Genomic DNA, 12,925 nt, shown 5'->3' with positions numbered 1-12,925 from the left:
CAACCCACTCGCGGATTAGGTGAGAGCACCAAGGACCTCTGCGACACTCGATCGGTTGGATGTATGGTGCCCGCTGGTCGAAGTCCATTCCGCAGCGATAGGCTGCTACCCCAAGTCTACAACGCCATCTACCGAATTGCCACCGCCATTGGTAAACGGAACCTTCGCTGCCTATCATCACAGCTGCCGTCGCTGAACCTATCAACAGCACACCAGGTCAGATCTGAACATTTTTTTATCAATGAGCTCGAAGAACTCGATGTAAAACGAGTGACGTCACTTAGTACACAAAGATGTAAATATGTCCCTAGTACCGAATTGTTTAAATTAATTGGTTTTCGCCGTCACTCAGGGTGGTTGGGAATTGTGATTCTGAAAATTCTTGCACCGTTATTAAGATTAAGAATCCAATTCATTTCATCCTGAATTAATAAGCTTCTGTAGATTTACGAAAATTCTGTTGGTCTGTTGGTAACGCTGAATTCGACGACTGTTTGAGCCCTATTGACCCGCCCAAACGAGTGTCTCAAGCCGGGCCTCTATTGAAAAGCAACAGCAGTCTCTCCTAAAAAAGAGTGGCGCTTAAACTGCTGCTGTTAAGTGCATAAAGCTTTCGTTTTAAGTTATTTTCCGTGTCATCACAAATGAGCCAATCCAATGAGAGATTTTCTTCATCTTAGTGGACGAAATAAAGCAAAATAACCAAAAAACATATTTATCATTTTGTATGTTTAACATTTCGCCGAGAACCATTTCGCGAAATTCTTTTCCGCGGTCAACATTTCGTGGAATAACAGTTGGCGGTATGTCTCGGCTGTAAAATTTTGTCTCGGCTCAACCTTCTCTCGTGTAAAATGATGATTTTGTTTCCAATAATAAACAGTAAGAATACCGAAATCAGAATCTTGAAAAAATCTCATTTGACTGCCAACGTAACTCAATGATGTGAGACGTCATCATTATTTACTTCCCGCACTTTTACTGCTACCTATTCCAACTTTCTACCGTCGCCAAGCGGTTATGATTTGCACTTTGAAGAAAATATTTCGGCTCTACCTTCTCTTGCGTACAATGGTAGATTTGACAAGAATCGATTTTGATCCACAATGCACCTTTCTAATCATTCATAGCAAACTAACGATAGTCCGTACCTTGCGTAAAAATTTCACTTTTCTGATAAGTAGCCACTATTAAGAAAACATTTTCAGTGGCGCCACTGGTATCCGGGGACCGTAATCGATGCCATTTTTGCAATCAACGATTTCTTCTCATACAATTTTGGTCCCGAGAAGAACCGATCTTCTTTCCACAATGCGCCACTAACAGTAACTAAACGATTGTCCGAAGATTGTTGCTTTTGGCGATGGCTTCTCGATGTTCCGCTTTCTGCTGAGACTGCTGCTACGGGCGCCATCATTGTATCCCCTCTCCGAGAAAATTTAATTGAACTGAGGATTGGAGTCGAGCCCATAAGTTGCACGATGTTGATGTCTGTGCTTGGGATGCACATACGCGATTGGTTGGTTTACCGATTTTTCAGTGCTAAGTAAAATTAAATTTTTCAATAATTTAGCATTTTTTCGATAGTTGAGCAAAATCTTAAAGAGTTCGTCGATCGATTAATTCCAAAATCTTTAAAATCGGTTGAAAGACGGCTGAGTTATTAGCCCATACTTCCTGACCACTTTTCGTGACGGTCTCAGATTTGAATCTGCAGAATGAGCCCCCTATGTTCCGGAAGGATGTAATCCTACGTCAGAAAGTTAGTTTTGAGAAAAATGGGTGCAAAGTTTTACAATGTTTTTTCGCTTATACAAATTGTATGAAAGTTCTAAAAATTAATAATTTTCAGTGAATTTTCACATTTTTTATAAACCATACAAACGCACAGCAACTCAAGCACCCTACACCTTGCATTCCCTGATTATGAACAAACCTCTTGAACAAAAGAAGATATCAATATAAATATAGCTCAAAAAACACTTTTCGAATTTTTGTAGACCGCCCTCTTATTTCGTTCTAACTGATGCTCTTATGCTCTGTGGACAAAATTTCAGTCAAATCGGTCGGGTGGTTCTACCCGAGTAGACGAAAATAGCTTAATAATATCAAAAATTGATTAAATAGCAAAATGAGATATGGACATGATTGATATAAGAGATAGAAGATCAGACGGGAATATCCAAATTTGGCACTCAAATATCCAAAAGGCGATCAAGTTATGCTATTTGTAAGAAGTGATCAATATCATGTGCCATTAGTTAGATCTCATCCATAGCATATCTTGATATTTAAATGATATTTCGGTGCAAATGTTTGATACTGTTGCCTGTTCTCTTATCTCTTATATCAATCAAGTTCATATCATGTTTTGTTATTCTGTTCATGGATTCTGCCCGGGTATACTCGTTAGAAAATTATTTGGGTTTTATTTAGAGACACCGAAAAACAGTAATTGGTAATTAAAAAAATCACGATTTCCGCCAAACGTACCACGGTAGAGCGGTTCTACAGACAAAAATGCTTATCTCTGGGTTCAAACCAAATGCTCATTCCCCCCAAAGTCGCACACCACACATGAACCTTATCGACAGCCTTGCTTTTAAAGATTCGTCGCCTTGACCGCCCTACTGTGCGAAAAACGATGCATGACTAACTGGTCACATTTTTCTTGCACATACCGTAGCTTCAACCAGAAAATATGCGTCTTAATCCGCGGAAGAGGAAAAAAAATCCTCCCACAAAGTTTGTGTGGTTTTGTGTGCGTGAATCATTCGGCTGTGGCCGTCCCCGCTAGCCATCGCCTCACCCCGCCTCACTGGTTGGGTTTGATCCGTTTGTGGTGAAGCCCTAATCCGGAACCGTGTTCCTACACACGTTCGGAGCCATTTGAAGTTCCTTTTTCCCGCTGGAAGCCATTGTTTGTGTTACTTGCTCTCGTGATTCAGTGGACTCATTTCTCAAGCTTAACGATGCGGATCTTGAAAGTAAATAACAGGACACCGAAAATGACTGCGATTCTCTTCACAAGAAGTGCCATTTGAGTGGCTGTGTTTGGACATTAAGAGCAAAGAATTCAAAAGAATTGCCATTTGTTTTTCTTTCGAAACAACATTTCACTTAACGTGGAATCATTTTTATGCTTTCATCGAGGCCTTTTTAATTGGATGTGATTCTCATAAAGCAAGTTCAAGGAAGGACTTCTGCTCCTGCAAGACCCCCGGCAGCATCATTTATTTGCTTCCCCCAATCACGTTGAAGCTTCGTAGGAATCCATCATCCCATCCGACCGAACCCCAAATGAATACGAGCACCTTGGGCTGGACGACCTCCGAGATATTGATTGCCTCTGTAATGGAAACCAAATCCAGTGCAGTGCAGCAAACAACGAGCTCCATTGATGAGTTTTTCCAAACGTTCGGTAATATTTCCCTCTCAGGAAATTCCCAACCCGCTGGCCTTCCGTTTCCCACCAGCGGAATCGGGCGGTACGAGATTGATGGCTCGTCGTGTTCTCCAAGTGGAGAGCACAGTTCTTGTAGTTCAGATTGCACCAGTCTGTTCGTCCGGATGTAAAACAGCACAGCCGAAACCAATTCGAGTCGGTACTGGGCAAAAGGAAAGATAAGATTAATTAGAACTAGAGAAATCCGAACCTCGGCAAATAATGATGTCGATGATGAACAACAACGCACCTGCTGCTTCTGGCGAGCTCGTCTTCTTAACCTGTGCAATATCTTGCGCTACGGAATGTGGCCATGGTGCGCACGGTGGGTGCTGTTGGGTCAAAATTCAGTACCATAAGGGTGAAACGATACCACAGAGCAAGTCATATCTTCCACATGTTTGGATAGGTAATATTATTGGCAAAATAACTTTTTCCACGAGCGTCAGATTACTTTCAGGACTTCAAAGGAAAGTTTGCTGTTAAAGTTTCCTTAGAATTTTTTTCTTCATAAAAGTAAATTTCCTAATAGTACGTTTAATAATATTCACCATTTGAAGAAAATCGATGACTCCTAACAGTGATATTTATTTATTTCCTTGATTCCTTTTCTTGTTTTTTACAATTGAAATTAGCTTTTCCCGAAGAAAACCCATTCATGTTTCGTTCTAAACGCCGCCTTCCTACAATTATTGAATTGTATTTGATGAGTAGAGTTTTCACGACTCCCCATAGAAAAGAACATTGAGCACATTAACCTAATAATTGCCTTCTGGCCCATAACTCCTCCATCAGAGCAAACAAAATTCCCAATCACCCATGTTAACATGTCTTACAGCCTTCTCAATTAGTCAAGTGCTTCTCCCCGAACCATTGTGGGTATCTCCTCCCAAAAATGCTTGGTAAGTGCTTTTTTTATGGACGCTCTAAAATGTTTATCCTTGCGTACAATTTGTCAACCTCTCTGGTCGTTTCCCTTCATACCTTCGCCGTTCCTTCAAATTTTCAAAAAGATTTAGTATCGCATTGTCGGTGTTGTCGTCGCGTCGCGTCCCTATAAAATGATCTTTTTGTAGAATTACGTGAGGCACAAACATACCCCGAACAAGCACCCGGAAAATTTTTATACTGCCGTCAACCCCATTGCCAGGAAAATGGTTCCGACGCGTTTGCTCGATCGTAAAGCGACGGAGCTTGAATTCAGACAGATGGATAAATGAACTTCCGCGCGATGACGAACGGCACGACGACGTCGAATGTGGAAAATGACAATCATTCGGGAGTAAAGTTCGCCATTCGGGTGTTATGTTCGGCATTATGCACACAAGAGATGGATATGCAGAAAACCTTTTCCAGAGAAGGGTTTATGGCAGTTTATGATTCAAAAAATACCATCATTAACGGATATGGCTTCAACAAACTCACGTCATTTGAATGTGTTATTTAGATATTTAAAATTCTGATTCGTATATTTATTGTCAATGAATAATCTTCTTCATTCCAAATCTTGATTTAATTTCACACAACCCACATTATTGTTCGGCCAAATTTTTCCGAATGACGTCCACAACTTCGTGAATCAATTTCTCCCGTAATCCTTTCGTAACTGTTTGCGGTGCAACAGGAAGCAACATCTGTTTAACATTCGCCATCTCCCTCGCCAGTCGTTCAACTTGAACCAACAGTTCATCGATCCTGGATTGTTGAGTCAGAAACTTACTGGATACAAGTTCAAGCTTATCGGTTTTATCCTGCAACGAAGATTTCAGCGACTCGATGTGTTGCGAGTGCTTCTGCTCCGTATCGATCATGCTGTCAATTTGCTTCTGGAGTTCTTCCTTGTTATCGAAATCGAAAGAATACTTGCGAATGTCGGAAATGTTTAACTCTCGGTAGTTTGCTGAGCTAAGTCGCACACCTTTGGAGCACTCTGCGGAAAGGTAACTGTTTTTGAATTTGGTCCATTCCATCAGCTGCGACACAAATTCTGTTCGCCAACGGCAGTCGAATATGTTGTTTGCATCATAGTACTCTTCAATAGACGGAAAGACTTTTCCGTTGAAATTCCTCACGAATGTCAAACTGTTTCCGGCAATGTGCAACAAACGCAGCCGAGGAACTATCCATCCGTCGAAATCGATTTCCGTCAGAAAATTACTGTTCAAGCTCAGTGACTCAAGACGACTGAGCTCCAATGTTGTAGTAGGGACAATGTAATAAATCCTGTTGCTCGATAGATCTATGTGTGTGAGATTGTCCAAACCGTGAAGCTGTCCAAGATCGACGGTCTCAATTCTATTGCTGCTCAGTTTCAGCGTTGTCAACGCTTTCAGGAATCCAATATTTTTGGGAATGCTTCGCAGCAGATTATGAGTGATATCCATCTTTTCCAAATCTTTATTTTCAGCTTCGACAATAATCACATCTTGTGTCTTACTGCTGGTGGCAACCAGTTCCAAGAGATCGTTCTTTAGAAAAATGTAACTCACTTCTCCGTTGGTAATTGTAAGGTTGCTAACCCACTTCATTCGCAGCACCACCTGCGGCGAAAGGTAATCCACCTGAACGTTCTCCAGCTCAATGTAGGAATGGACAGGAAATTTGAGAGAACCCAAATCCGAGGAATTGATCTGAAGGTTGCGCAGGGTGCACTTCTCGGAATAATAGTAGTTGCTACATTGCAGTGATAGAACCAGGTACGAGCTTGAAAGCAAACTGAAAATATGAAAACAAAAAAAATTATGAGTGATTAAAATCGATTATTTTCGTGCATACTCACTAAACCACAACGATGATTAACTGAACAAGCCATCTTCTGGATCGTTCCATTCTCGCTGCTCGAGTGGCACTGACGATACTCAGCGTCACTGTTTCACTTTTTGAATGGTACGATGGCCGATTACCATGTTTGCATGGTGATATCAAAATTGGTGTCAAAACTGCGCTTTGTTGAAACCTAACATTATCAGTTAGGGTTGAATTTGTGAGAGAAGATGAAAGGTTGTGACCTATTCGAACACTTGTTATAATCTACCGTTCAGTGTATGTCTCCTCCTTTATTTTTGTCTCTTGCAGCTCTATTGCTACCGACATTTCAAATTTTTTGACAGGTGTAATATTGAATTTCTTGGCCATATGCTTTGGAATTTCAGTCATATTGCTTGGAACTTCGTTTATGAATCAATGTTAATTGAAGACAAAACGATATTCAAATATAATAATGTAAATGAAACTTGCGTTTGATGTCTCAGAATAAAATAGTTTTTTACACCTTTATTATTAATGACATCTCATTAACGGTTACTTGATTACTATCTAGAGCAGTGGTTCTCAACCTGGGCTACATGTTCCACTGGGGCTTCACTGAACACAGGTACCCCCTGGGTACCTCGCACCAAACTGCATAATGGGGGATGTATTACAATTCCAATAAAAAAGTATTGATTCAATTTTGATAATTAAAGTTCCTTTGTATTGTACCTAATATGCATGGCGATCAGTAAATCAAAACCTATTGAATCTTGTCCACTACAACCAGCACAGTGTTTGATAATAACAACCGTGTCAAAAAAATGTTGGGTGTATGGGAAAGATACGTATTAGGTGAATGGGACGGGACTGTGATTGAACCCATGATTTCCTACGTTTGAAGCAGAAGCGGTAGCCATATGACCACAAACCCCGTTGCAAGGAAAAAAACATCAAGTGACTAAAATCTTGAATCTAAAGGTTTGGAAGTCTCAATTTAAAAGATATGAAGGCTTTTTCAGAAAAGCTCAAAGACATCGTTGCAAGAGGCCCGGAAGCCTCCTTTCAAGAGGCCCGGAAGCCTCCTTTCAAGAGGCCCGGAAGCCTCCTTTCAAGAGGCCCGGAAGCCTCCTTTCAAGAGGCCCGGAAGCCTCCTTTCAAGAGGCCCGGAAGCCTCCTTTCAAGAGGCCCGGAAGCCTCCTTTCAAGAGGCCCGGAAGCCTCCTTTCAAGAGGCCCGAAGCCTCCTTTCAAGAGGCTCCAGGAAGCCTCCTTTCAAAGGCTCAGAAGCCTCCTTTCAAGAGGCTCGGAAGCCTCCTTTCAAGAGGCTCAGAAGCCTCCTTTCAAGAGGCTCAGAAGCCTCCTTTCAAGAGGCTCAGAAGCCTCCTTTCAAGAGGCTCAGAAGCCTCCTTTCAAGAGGCTCAGGAAGCCTCCCTTTCAAGAGGCTCAGGAAGCCTCCTTTCAAGAGGCTCAGCCTCCTTTCAAGAGGCTCAGAAGCCTCCTTTCAAGAGCTCAGAAGCCTCCTTTCCAAGAGGCTCAGAGCCTCCTTTCAAGAGGATCAGAGCCTCCTTTCAAGAGGCTCAGAAGCCTCCTTTCAAGAGGCTCAAGCCTCCTTTCAAGAGCTCAGAAGCCTCCTTTCAAGAGGCTCAGGAAGCCTCCTTTCAAGAGGCTCAGAAGCCTCCTTTCAAGAGGCTCAGGCCTCCTTTCAAGAGGCTCAGAGCCTCCTTTCAAGAGGCTCAGGAAGCCTCCTTTCAAGAGGCTCTGGAAGCCTCCTTTCAAGAGGCTCAGGAAGCCTCCTTTCAAGAAAACTCAAGCCTCCTTTCAAGAGGCTCAGGCCTCCCCTTTCAAGAGGGCTCAGGAAGCCTCCTTTCAAGAGGCTCAGCCTCCTTTCAAGAGAGCTCGGAAGCCTCCTTTCAAGAGGCTCAGAAGCCTCCTTTCAAGAGGCTCAGAAGCCTCCTTTCAAGAGGCTCCAGAAGCCTCCTTTCAAGAGGCTCAGAAGCCTCCTTTCAAGAGCTCAGAAGCCTCCTTTCAAGAGCTCAGAAGCCTCCTTTCAAGAGGCTCAGAAGCCTCCTTTCCAAGAGGCTCAGAAGCCTCCTTCAAGAGGCTCAGAAGCCTCCTTTCAAGAGGCTCAGAAGCCTCCTTTCAAGAGGCTCAGAAGCCTCCTTTCAAGAGGCTCAGGCCTCCTTTCAAGAGGCTCAGAAGCCTCCTTTCAAGAGGCTCAGGAAGCCCTCCTTTCAAGAGGCTCAGGAAGCCTCCTTTCAAGAGGCTCAGAAGCCTCCTTTCAAGAGGCTCAGGAAGCCTCCTTTCAAGAGGCTCAGAAGCCTCCTTCAAGAGGCTCAGAAGCCTCCTTTCAAGAGGCTCAGGAAGCCTCCTTTCAAGAGGCTCAAGCCTCCTTTCAAGAGGCTCAGAAGCCTCCTTTCAAGAGGCTCAAGCCTCCTTTCAAGAGGCTCAGAAGCCTCCTTTCAAGAGGCTCAGGAAGCCTCCTTTCAAGAGGCTCAGGCCTTCAAGAGCCTCCTTTCAAGAGCTCAGAAGCCTCCTTTCAAGAGGCTCGGAAGCCTCCTTTCAAGAGGCTCAGGAAGCCTCCTTTCAAGAGGCTCAGGCCTCCTTTCAAGAGGCTCGGAAGCCTCCTTTCAAGAGGCTCAGGAAGCCTCCTTTCAAGAGGCTCAGAGCCTCCTTTCAAGAGGCTCAGAGCCTCCTTTCAAGAGGCTCAGAAGCCTCCTTTCAAGAGGCTCCAGAGCCTCCTTTCAAGAGGCTCAGAAGCCTCCTTTCAAGAGGCTCAGGAAGCCTCCTTTCAAGAGGCTCAGAAGCCTCCTTTCAAGAGGCTCAGGCCTCCTTTCAAGAGGCTCAGGAAGCCTCCTTTCAAGAGGCTCAGAAGCCTCCTTTCAAGAGGCTCAGAAGCCTCCTTTCAAGAGGCTCAGAGCCTCCTTGCAAGAGGCTCAGAAGCCTCCTTCAAGAGGCTCAAAGCCTCCTTGCAAGAGGCTCAGAAGCCTCCTTGCAAGAGGCTCAGGCCTCCTTGCAAGAGGCTCAGAAGCCTCCTTGCAAGAGGCTCAGAAGCCTCCTTCAAGAGGCTCAGGAAGCCTCCTTTCAAGAGGCTCAGAAGCCTCCTTTCAAGAGGCTCGGAAGCCTCCTTTCAAGAGGCTCGAAGCCTCCTTTCAAGAGAGCTCAGAGCCTCCTTTCAAGAGGCTCTGGAAGCCTCCTTTCAAGAGGCTCAGGCCTCCTTTCAAATTCTTTCTATTTGAATAGATATAAATGTTTACTTTGTTCAATTTTCTAAAAATGATAAGTATAATTTGAAATGAATCATGAAGGCGCAGTTTTGTTTTTAATGAGTAGAACTTCCTCAACAAAATTTGAAACTAAATTTTGGTCTGAACAAATGAAAATCAGCTCAGAAACTTTCACCTTCAAAACTTTTGGGATCTGAATGAATGTCCAATAAGCTAACGGATAGACCAACTAAATCCATTACTGCTGCAATCCTTTGCTTCTCTAGGCTTACGATTGGTAGGAACACCTGTTTCCCTTTTAATATCAAACCGTTCCAATGCCTATCGAAACCACGGAAATAATACAGCAGAGAACCACCAGCCCGTGTCAGCCCATCCACGACCACAATGATGACGATGATGAACGACCATGGCAAACTTTAACAGATCACCGCCCCACCAACCGCGCGCTCCGGAAGAAAATATCGTTTGGTGATGATGGCGATGTTCCGCAACCATGACGCACGGCAGTCCGAGTTCGCAGTGAGTGGAGAGTGTGGCATCATGGCACAAAAAAAAATCACCAACCGAGACGGGCGGAAAATAACACTTCAACCAGGGCGCTTCATCTATCCCGCCGTTGGAGCACTGTGATGGTTGATAGCAAAATGGTATTAAAGCGATCCACTTAGTATTTGGCCGTTTCTTTCAATTACTGCGGCGCCTCGTTGGCTACCGAGAATCAAATACATCGCTCGTTGCGCAAGGTTTGTTATTTATGTTGAAAGTTTCATCGATATTGATGCTCGCGTTCAAAAGTTATCGAAAATGGAACGCAAGACATGGGAACAAATTTTGCACACTAACGTTGGAAATCCAACATGGTCAGGAGGAATGATTAAAGTATCTAAAATTACTGCAATTGACTGTAAAAACTGCCAAATGTTATCGGGAAACACTATTGCTGGATCGCGTAGAACAAAACAACCGTAGAAGTAGAACATACGACCAGAAACTACGATGAAGTCTGAAGCAGTTTGGAACAGTTCTGGGATTTCCTTGTAGTTAGCAAAAGGCCTTCACAGTTCAAATAATCTTTAGGTTAAAAAAAAAAGGTTTAAGGTTTCAAGTCCTATGATGTCAGTAAGCATCTCAACAGTACCCTGAAACAGAACCTGGTTGCCAAACATCGCGCAAGAGTGCTGGTCGACGAAGTTCTGAGAAATACAATTGATGTATTTTGATGGGCGATGAAATTAATATTAAAAGGATTTTCAATTCCGGGACGGTTTTATGCGCCAAACGGAAGGGTGATTCCCAAGGAAAATTCAAATATGTCTATGCAGGCAAGATTGCCCACAAATTGATGGTATGTCGGCATCTGCAGTTGGTAAGAAAACTAAAGTTTTCATCACTGGAGTGATTAAAATAGGCAAATATACAAGGAGGAGTGTCTTCAGAAGCGATTTTTGCCATCCATTCAATCACACGGCTGTCCGGTGATGCTTTGGCCTGACAACAATGCCATTACAGACGTGATGTAATGGAATGGAATAAACCGAAAAATATTAGCAATTATCAGAGGAAACTTAATAGATGGTGCAAAACAATCGGAACATCTTATATGGTGAGTTGTAAAAAATGGCAAATCAAGTTGACCGTTCTACTGTCAAAAAATATCGAGCGGTATTATGCCAATGAATAATCTTTCGATATTTTTCCTTCAAAGTTCTAAATTCCTGTAAATAAAACCTGAACACCTTTTATTGCTTTTCGGCAAACAAATGATTCGTGCGGTCAAATACTAAGTGGATCAAGCTTTATTAGACAAATTTAGCTTGTTTTGCTACTATAATCTACAATGTGGCGCCAACTTTTCGCAAAGCTATTCTAAACCAATTTTCAACATGCTTAATTTGGTTGTAGGACAAAGGTCGAAGGTTAAAAGGTCGAAGGACAAAACGTCAGAGGTCAAAGGTCGAAGGACAAAGGTGGAAAGAAAAACTGCGTCAAAGGTCGAAGGACAAAGGTCGAAAGGAAGAAAGGTGCTTCGTTTTTATTTTTTACTCCCTTTTGCCTTCTCTTCTTCTTTTTTTCCTTCCTCGTTTTCCTTCTTAATTAATTTGTCCTTCCTTCCATTATCCTTGCTTCTTTCCTATTTTTTGCTTTTTTCTTCCTTATTTCACTTTTCTTTTTTAACTTCTTTCTTCTTTCTTTCTTCTTTTTTTCCTTCTTCTTTATTCCGTCTTTCCACCTACGTCCTTCCTTATTTCTTTTTTCGTCTTTCTTACATCTTACTTCCTTCTTTTTTCTTCCTTTTCATACTTTCTTCCTTCTTTATTCTTTATTCTCCTTTTTTTTGTTTCCTGTTTCTTTTCTTCCTTGTTTACTGGTTTTCTTCTTTCTTTCTTTTTTATCCTTCTTTTTCCTTATTTCTTCTCTTCTTCTTTCATTCTACTTTCTTTCTTTCTTGCTTATTGTTTCCTGTTCTTCTTTTCTTTTTCCTTTTTTTCTTTTTTCCTTTCTTCCTTCTTCGTTCTTTTCCTCTATCTATCTTTCTTCCTTTACTGTTACTTGCTTTCTTTCTTCTTTGTTTTTGTTTCCTTGTTCTTTTCCTTCTTTCTTTCTTGATGTTTCTACATTTGTTCTTATCTCCTTCTTCTTCATTCATTCTTCTGCTTTCCTTCTAGTTTCTTTAATTTTTTTCCTTTCTTTCTTCTTTTTTCCTTATTTGTTTTCTTTTCTGTTTTTCTCCCATCCTTTTCCTTCATTCTTCCTACTTTCTTTCTTCTTTTCCTTCCTTTTTCCTTTTCTTCATTCTTTCCTCTCTCTTTCTTTTTATTTCTTCCTTCTTCTTCTTCCTGTTTTTCTTCCTTCTTTTTGTCTTCTTTGCTTCTCTCTTCCTTTTCTATTTTTTCTTCTTTCTTTCTTCCGTTTTTTCCTTCGTTTTTTCTTCTTCCTTTCTTCTCTCTTTCTTTCTTCCTTCTTTCTTTTTTCTATCTTCTTTTCTTTTTTTTTGTTTTTCCTTCTTTCCTTTCTTTCTTAATTATTTCTTATTTCTTCCATCTTTCTTCTTTTCTTCCCTTTACTTTCTTCTTCTTTCCTTTTCCTTTCATTGTGTCTTCTCTTCTTTTTTTCTTTTCTTCTTTTCTTTTCCTTTATTTTTTTCTTTTTTCCATCTTCCATCTTTATTCCTTTTTCTTTTTATCTTTTTGATTCATAGTTGTACTTCATCTTTATCTTCTTTCGTCTTTTCGACATAGTCTCGAAAACCAATAGAAGAGGCAATTTTTCGCCAAACTCTACCGTACAAAATCATAAGCTCAGTAGAAACGTTCTGCTATAGTGGAGTTCTAGCAAATGGACATTGCCTTTGTTAATTTTAGCCCCTACGACGATGGACGGAAATACCTGCTGTGTCCCTACCACCACTAAAAAGAATGATGTGGGAATAAATGTATAGCCTTTTTATACGGGGGAGGGCTGTTTGGCCGAATGCATTTGGCTGAAGGCCACAAAGCCGAAAGT

At 41.8% G+C, this 12,925-nt stretch overlaps 2 protein-coding genes across 2 annotated transcripts in view; one reads left to right on the top strand and one right to left on the bottom strand.

Moving 5' to 3' along the window:
• Positions 1–12,925, top strand: part of LOC134226898 (tetraspanin-2A) — a 310,417-nt gene that overhangs the window by 118,367 nt on the left and 179,125 nt on the right. The gene's annotated exons all lie outside the window — the stretch shown is intronic.
• On the bottom strand, positions 4,881–6,363 carry LOC134224011 (leucine-rich repeat protein SHOC-2-like). The gene is made up of 2 exons (XM_062703256.1): positions 6,225–6,363; positions 4,881–6,160 (listed from the first exon to the last, which is right to left on the bottom strand). The coding sequence occupies exons 1-2, from the start codon at positions 6,272–6,274 to the stop codon at positions 4,978–4,980; spliced, it is 1,233 nt and encodes a 410-aa protein (XP_062559240.1). The 5' UTR covers positions 6,275–6,363; the 3' UTR covers positions 4,881–4,977.

The sequence above is a fragment of the Armigeres subalbatus genome, chromosome 3, assembly GCF_024139115.2.
Source record: "Armigeres subalbatus isolate Guangzhou_Male chromosome 3, GZ_Asu_2, whole genome shotgun sequence".
Lineage (NCBI taxonomy): Eukaryota > Metazoa > Arthropoda > Insecta > Diptera > Culicidae > Armigeres > Armigeres subalbatus.
This window is presented reverse-complemented; position numbering and strand designations above follow the sequence as displayed.

What these genes read in the sequence shown, in the direction of transcription:
- LOC134224011 (XM_062703256.1), bottom strand. Translation starts at nt 6,274, where the DNA reads ATGGAACGATCCAGAAGATGGCTTGTTCAGTTAATCATCGTTGTGGTT. An exon ending in TTAATCATCGTTGTGGTTTA is followed by an intron (nt 6,161 to 6,224) that starts GTGAGTATGCAC and finishes TCATATTTTCAG; the next exon opens with TTTGCTTTCAAGCTCGTACC.